This window comes from Dipodomys ordii, unplaced genomic scaffold (assembly GCF_000151885.1).
Source record: "Dipodomys ordii isolate 6190 unplaced genomic scaffold, Dord_2.0 Scaffold151, whole genome shotgun sequence".
In the NCBI taxonomy this organism is placed as follows: domain Eukaryota; kingdom Metazoa; phylum Chordata; class Mammalia; order Rodentia; family Heteromyidae; genus Dipodomys; species Dipodomys ordii.
The window spans coordinates 5,489,963-5,497,521 of record NW_012267367.1 but is presented as its reverse complement, the minus strand read 5'-3'; the positions used below and the strand labels follow the sequence as shown (position 1 = coordinate 5,497,521).

At 37.5% G+C, this 7,559-nt stretch overlaps 1 protein-coding gene across 1 annotated transcript in view; it reads right to left on the bottom strand.

Annotated features, from left to right (window-relative positions):
* Window positions 1-1,984: 1,984 nt before the first annotated feature.
* Window positions 1,985-7,559, bottom strand: part of Rad21 (RAD21 cohesin complex component) — a 29,222-nt gene continuing 23,647 nt past the window's right edge. Inside the window, exons 11-14 of the mRNA XM_013032232.1 lie at window positions 7,114-7,262; window positions 6,098-6,247; window positions 4,439-4,522; window positions 1,985-3,624 (exon numbers count right to left, since the gene is read on the bottom strand). Coding sequence (XP_012887686.1) covers window positions 3,433-3,624; window positions 4,439-4,522; window positions 6,098-6,247; window positions 7,114-7,262 — 575 coding nt within the window. The 3' untranslated portion in view covers window positions 1,985-3,432. The remainder of the gene's footprint in view (window positions 3,625-4,438; window positions 4,523-6,097; window positions 6,248-7,113; window positions 7,263-7,559) is intronic.

Below are 7,559 nucleotides of genomic sequence, written 5' to 3'. Positions count from 1 at the left end.
TGTCTTCACTTTTGCCAACTCACAACTGAAAAGGTAGTTAGAAGAGATCCTTATTTGCAAAGTTGCTGTTCCCCACTGAGGATCGAGGGGCCTCCTTCCTTGGAAGAGGCCAAGTACTGACTTCTACAATCGATAAACACGGGCTGGGAATCTTCCCTGCATGTAAACCTGGGCTGGGCTTGTTAATTTTAGGAAAGACAAACTTTTCTTTTGGTGGTACTGGGGTTTGAACTGCAGTATCAAGGCTTCTCCCTTCCCATGCCCCAAATACTGACTTTTCAGATAAGGTCTCTTCCTGCCTTTTGCTCTGGTTAGTCACAGATCATGATCTTTCTACCTCTACTTTCAGGTAGCTGAGAATACAAATGATGAATTTTAAAAAGCCCTCATAAAATTTCCAGTATATAAAGGATCTAATTATTTCATACATGAAAAATCTAGAGATCTATAGTAGATCCTCTGATTTGATATTGTGAATTTAACAGAACTTACAGGGATATAAACACCTCCAAGACTCTCTAGGTAATATAGGCCTGGCTTGATTACTGATGGCTTTCAATTAGTATTTCATTCATCACTTAACAAAGCAGCTAAGGTTCAGAAAAGTGAACATGTATATAGGGCCTGCTAGTAATGGGGCAGAGTTGAGCTTTAAATCCAGATGTGCATGATGTACGTTAGTGATTTTCTACAGCGGGGTCTTAAACTGAGTAGTATCTCAATTTTTATTTTTTATACAGAGAAGTCTAATTTGATTGTGTCTCAACTTTTTTTCAAAGATGGTTTCAAGAATCACGAGGAAACAACGTAAAATACATTAACTGTAGGTTACATATTACTTCTAAATATCACACTTTTTTTTGTCGGTCATGGGGCCTGAACTCGGCCTGGGCACTGTCCCTCAGCATTTCAACTCAAGGCTAGCATTCTAGCACTTGAGCCACAGCGCCATTTCTGGCTTTTTCTGCTTATGTGGTGCTGAGGAATAGAACCCAGGGCCTCAAGCATGCAGGGCAAGCACTTTAACACTGAGCCACCTTCCTACACAGGCAGTTTCTAGGTAGTAGTATCTGAGTTTGGGTAGGGATTTTTCTCCCTGGTGATTTAGACCTCTTGCCATTCATTAAACACTATGTAGTTTGCTTAGATGTTAAAAATTTGAAATCCCCTTTTAGGATGGTAGAAAAGTATTGCTAAGTTATAAGAACATTTAGTAAGAAAACCTGACCTAGTGTGAAATGGATTATGAATCAGAACTGTCCCTGAGGAACATATACTTCAGCTGGAATCTGAAAGGAAAGCAAGACTGGGTTACCTTAATCAGAGTAAGTAAAAACACGTTCCAGATACTTAAGACTTTGGCAAGGTGACCCACAACCTTCATCAATTCCTTCCATCTATTCACCCATTCTGCATCCAATGGGTAGCAAAAGAAGCCAGTGAGAGGACCCAGACACTGATACTTTTTGAAGCAACCTGGCTGATCAGGATCATTGACAATCCCCATTGGACCTGACCTGGCTTTACTAACCACAGTGTAGCCATACTGGTCTTTAATAGGTGGAGCTCATCTTTTCTCTATTCAACCCCTTTACATCCTCCAAATGCCTTCTTCAGGTTTTTCCACTTCTCAGAACTTGACCTTCCTCAAGATACCTTTCCTAACTACCCTATCACTAAATTCTGCAACTTGTTCCACATTTTAAATCCAAGTTTATCATTATTTGTCTTCATGACAGAATATAAAGTGTATGAAGCCTGAGAAGTTTATTTTGTATACTCGGGCTTTAGGCACCCTGTGGAGGTTTAGAATCCCCTTACTGACTGCAAAGACACTAGGTCTTGTGTACAATGTAACTTCTGAAACTCACTCCATACCAACAGTTATTCTAAATAAAGTGAACAAAAGAGGCAGTCTGCCATGTTAACTTTCCCACACAACTCTTCCCCGGGGAAACCACTAACTGAAAAATTCTCCAAAATGTACAGCTTATAAACACAATTTTTATTAGAAAAGTTATACATAACATAGCATCAACTATTTTCAAGAACAATATTAAACCCAAAAAGCAACAAAAACCAGACTAACAAAATGTGTAACAAACTAATGACCTTTCTATAATCAAACATTCAATTATCTACAATGTCTTTTTACAAAGGGGAAACCCATGGTTTACAGGCACATCATATTGAAAATAAAACTTCAATAGCAATTTTAAACAATTACCATCCTTAAACTGAATTATTAAAACAGTAATTACGAGTTCACAAATTCAAAATATTTCACACAATTTTAAATTACTGGGTATACATGGAAGTCTGAATTTTAAGTGATTTTATTTTTCCCACAAAAGTGCCAAGACTTAAGCCAGAACTTTTCAGTATAATTTTTCCCTAAAAAGTTAAGTCGTGCTTTGATAATTGTAATAGTCATATAATTTGTGGTACTATCTGGTCTGTTAATAATACAGCTTTTACCTGGATCTCTTTTTCTTAAATTATAGGAAACCAAATATAGGATTTCAGCACAGAGCTATTGAAGAATTCCAAACACAGGAGTGTGCAGCACTGGAAAGAGATGGGTACTAACATTTGTAATAAATATCAGAGAAGCCATTAGTTTTTACAGCACTGTTTGCTTAAAGGTTAAGTCAACCTGTTTAATTTTCCATCGTTATGTCTCTTTAGGGAAGTAGGGAATTTTCTATTTTGATGATCTGAATACTCAAAACATCTTTAAATCTGGTTTATAGCTCCTGGAAAGTTAGAAATGCTTTAACAGTCCCAAGCCCACTTTTACTTATTATGGAGCTGCACTAAGACAACATAATTTGGGACAATAAAATTTACCATAAAAGGTTAAATGGAATGATTGGCAAACCACAATGATCTAAACCAAGTGGAACCTTTTTTTTTTTGATAGCCAAAGGTCAGTAAGGCTCAGTGCAAATTTACATACTTGTGCTCCTTAGGGAACTAATGCTGAAAGTCTCAAGGTTTCTACTGTTTCAGGGACTATGCCCAGCATCTAGGTTAATCAAACTGTTGCTTTTATTGATGGGAAGAGTTGTCTCTTCTAGTCAAAAGGATGGACACCACAGTTTCTAATTCAAATGTCAGGTTTTCCCTTTCAACACAGTAATTGAGAATTAAGATGAAAAGCAATGACTTTTGACTGTTATTCAGTATTACTTAGTGCACCAATATTGCACACTTCTGTTCTGAAAGTAGTTAAAATAATGTTCTGGGTCTTAGTTCCTATAAGCAGTTTCCTTTAATGATGAAATGGGCAAATTAAAATTACTGGAAAAAATGAAAAAAGAAAATGCAGATATTTTATACAGACAAAAATCTAACAATTCTCTTAAAGGGTTTTGTGTGCCCTACACACGGGGGGCAATTTGTATTCACTAGTGTATGAACACTAGCTCCTCAAATAATATGGAACCGTGGTCCAGGTGTTGCAATGATATCACTGTAAGGCTCCTCCTGTGACAGCTCAATAGCTTGTTGCTTCTTAAGAACCAAAAAGCTGTAGAATTTCGCTGCAGCCTGCTTTCGGTTTGTGTTTCGACATAATTCAAGCAAACTGATAGACTGAGCTCCAGTTTTAGCAAGGGCTCGCTGGAAAAAAAAGACAAAGTAAATTATAGCACAGTGATAACTGAAAAAGGAAGCCTATTTTGGTACTGGAAAACGTAAACTATGTATTCTCCTGGGACTGGGCTTGTGCTTTTTGAATCTGTCGTGACCTCATGTATACTATGTTTAAAAGCAAGCAAAGCTTAAGAAACTAATGAATGAATTTGCTACAATACATATTGTTTGAACAAGTCATTTCTTCATACATCCATCTAGTGTGACAGAATGGTGAATTCATGTCTTTTGAATTTTGAAGTATCAACAATTCCCTATGAATCTATTTTCTAGGACACATTGAGCAACTTCTCTCCATCTGGACATTACGATTCAGGGATAATGACATCTGAGGGTATATAATAAATCAACACATCAAATTCACTCAACCAAAACAGATGCAAACTTAAAAATATAATACCACAGGTCTGGGTTTTTTTTTTTTTCTTGTCGGTCCTGGGGCTTAAACTCTGGACCTGAGTGCTGTCCCTCAGCTCTTCAGCTTAAGGCGAGTACTCTACCACTTGAGCCACAGCACCACTTCCCATTTTCTGGTGGTTAACTGGAGATAAGAGGTGCATGCACTTTGCTGCCCAGGCTGGCTTTGGAACGTGATCCTCAAATCTCAGCCTCCTGAGTAGCTAGGATTACAGGCATGAACCACCAGCACCTGACTGGTTGTTGTTTTTTTATTTAAAATAACTGTGATAAGTCTCTGAATTTCTAGACATACTCTTGGCCTAACAGTTATCAACAAGGCCAAAAATACTAGATGAAGTATTTTTCTCTTATACTGGTATACCTGAAGGCCATGGAGCATCTGCTGAGTTCTTTTGTTCCATCTCCTTTCTTCTTGATCCTGATCACCCCCTGAAGCATCTTCATCCTGAATGAAAATATCCCCCAAAAGATGAAAGACTGCTTTGATGCAAAATAAAATATTTCTACATCTCCTGAAAATGCTTAACATTTATTTTTCTGGTGCCAGACCTGCAGCTTGAACTTAGGGCTGGGTGTTGTGCCAGAACTTTTTGTTCAAGGCTAGCACTCTACACTTGAGCTACAGCTCCACTTCTGGCTTTCTGGTGGTTAATTGGAACTTAAGAGTCTCATGGACTTTCCTGCTTGGGCTGACTTCAAACTGTGATCCTCAGATCTAAGCTTCCTGATTAGCTACAATTATAAGCCTCAGCACCACCAGCATCCAACGTTTGTTAAAGTATGATTTCATAGATAAATCTATTCTGGCAAGCTCCTAGCATCACTGTGGACCAATACTGAAGAACCTCAAAACTGGCATTGGTACTGATTGGCGTATATGGTATATTAAAAGAAATGGACTATAATTCTTAGTCCATATTTTAATTCAGACCCACTGCATAAATGATTTTCTGAACTCTGAAGCTGGTGTCAGGCAGGGGTTGTACATATCCTCAGCTGTGTGGGCATTACATACCAACCACATTCCAAAAACCCAGGCAGGGTTCTGCAGAAAACACAATTTTTAATATTGACCTAAATACTAAGTCTGAGACAATGTCACACAGCTGAATTTAGATTGAGCAATTGTGAAACTAAAATGTGGCTTTAACACAGTACCAACTGTTATCTATGGTTGACCACAGTGAATTAAAAGTATGAATAAATGCTATTAAAAATGTATTGAATCTGTAACTACTAGTCTTGGAAAATATTTTTTTTTTTAATTTTTTTGGGTCCGGTCGTGTGGCCTGAATTCTGGGCCTGGGCGCTGTCCCTCAGCTCTTCAGCTCAAGGCTGGAACTCTACCACTTGAGCCACAGTGCCACTTCCGGCTTTTTTCTTTTTGCTTATGTGGTGCTGAGGAATCGAACCCAGGGCCTCATGCATGCAAGGCAAGCGCTCTACCACTGAGCCACCTTCCCAGCCCTTGGAAAAAATTTAAAGCTTCATTATTACCAGAAAGACATCTTAAAGATTTAAAATACAATAGAGCATCAAGAATAAATTCAGTCATACTATTACCTCAACAACTGTTTTACCTTTAGTTAAAAAACAGTCCATGAAAAAAGTAAATTCAGTTTTAGAGCAGCTCTAGCTTTTTAAAAGATAAAAGGCATTGAAGGCTTTACCAAAACTTCTTTAATGGAGTCATGTTATGACAATAGCAGTAAAAATTAGCCATTGATCATAAGATAGTACAAACTATACTAATTTAGAACTCAATCAACAAGTAAATATAAGGGAACTCCTGTGTCCTTCAAAAACCTACAAGGAAACCCATGAATTACAGCACACAAAATCTGATCTACTAATAAAGAATTATGACACTTTAGGAAGTTAGTTAAGTTTTAATTCCGTGTGAACACTTTTCATCTCTCTGATGTCTAGTATCAACTTAAATTTAACACAAAAAATAAAAAGGGGTCAAGACTATTGATAAATCTGGAACAGGTATTTATCAGGAATTTAGTTTACTTACTTCCTCCTCTTCCTCTTCTTCTTTTTCCTTCTCTTTCTCCTTCTCTTTCTCTGGCAGAAGTTCTAACTCTGGTATTAGTTGACAGATATTAGGAGGTTCTTCTGGGGGAAGTTCTACAGGTGGTATTTCCATCTGTTCTACCTGCTGAGGCTTAAGACAATAAAATAAGACAATGTAAGACAGCCTCAATGGTAGCTTTCAAATATCGAATAACAATACAAGTTTTCCAGCTGAAAAATACTGTGGTTTTATCTCTCTCCTTTCCAAGTCTCAAAACTGACAGTTTTTTTCAAGTTGCAAAATAACAGCATCAAACAAATAGTCAATGATTATGCTAAAAAGTGTTATTGTTCTTTTTAGAAGTCATATATTCCTCAATTCCAAGAAATTTTTGAACAACTAAAAAGAAACCAGACAAAAATGGAAGCAAGCTTTTCCCATGAACATTTTAGAAAAAACACAAATAACCTATTGACCCTCATGACAAAAAATGGAACTAGTTCAGAATTACTGGATAGAATTGTTATAAAACTATCATACAGTAATATATAATCTTAAGCTTTTATTCTCAAAGCTTTGGAACTGTATGGCAAGTAACACAGGAATAGGAGACTATTTCTAAACATAGAGGGCCCTCTGTATTCCTTCCCTTTTGAGCTTAATAGTTAAAAGCATCACAGGAGAGTAGTATTAGTCAGCTACCACTACCTATTTCCATGCCTAGGCAGAAAAAGGCTACTACTGATGGCTTATCACCAGGGGGCCAGAGAACTAGTTTCTTAGAATTGCCAACTAATTTTCTTCTGCTCATGCCTCTTGATGTAGACAGAAATGGGAGCCTAGTATCTTCCACTTAGGTAGACTATACTCCTATCTTCAGTTCACATTCTTCCCAGTGTGGTAATGGTAAAGACTCAGACTTACCATTTCCTGCCTAAAACAATACACTTCAAGAGCTTCTTCAATACCACTTGTTATTACCTGTACTAATAACTTCCAATGCTTTGCTTACTTACAGGCATCACTGGCTCTGGGTCAATTTGTTCAGCTTTTCGCTTAACTCCCTGAGGTGGAGGTGGGGGCATGGCAGACTCATCCAAGTTTGTTCTGCTTGCTTCCACGATTGACTCTTGGAGGCGGCTTGGCTCCTCCAGTATGGGCTCATCTGCAAATGATTATATGAAAAGTTAGGGTATGCAGTTTTGACAATATTTTAGAACAGTCTAATTTCTAAATTAGTAATAGTAAGACATACTCTAATGAAGATCAGATAAAAATTTACCTCCACAAAGATTATCCAAATTATAGAGGAGAAGGAAAGGTCTGGCAAAGAGTAAGTACCACTTCCACTCCAATACTTGGCAAACTATCAACCCATCTAATCCTCAACTTTTCTGAAGACAAAGCTTACTGAATAAGGTAATCCAATCCAATACATTCCCCTGTCCCAAACTTTGAGCAT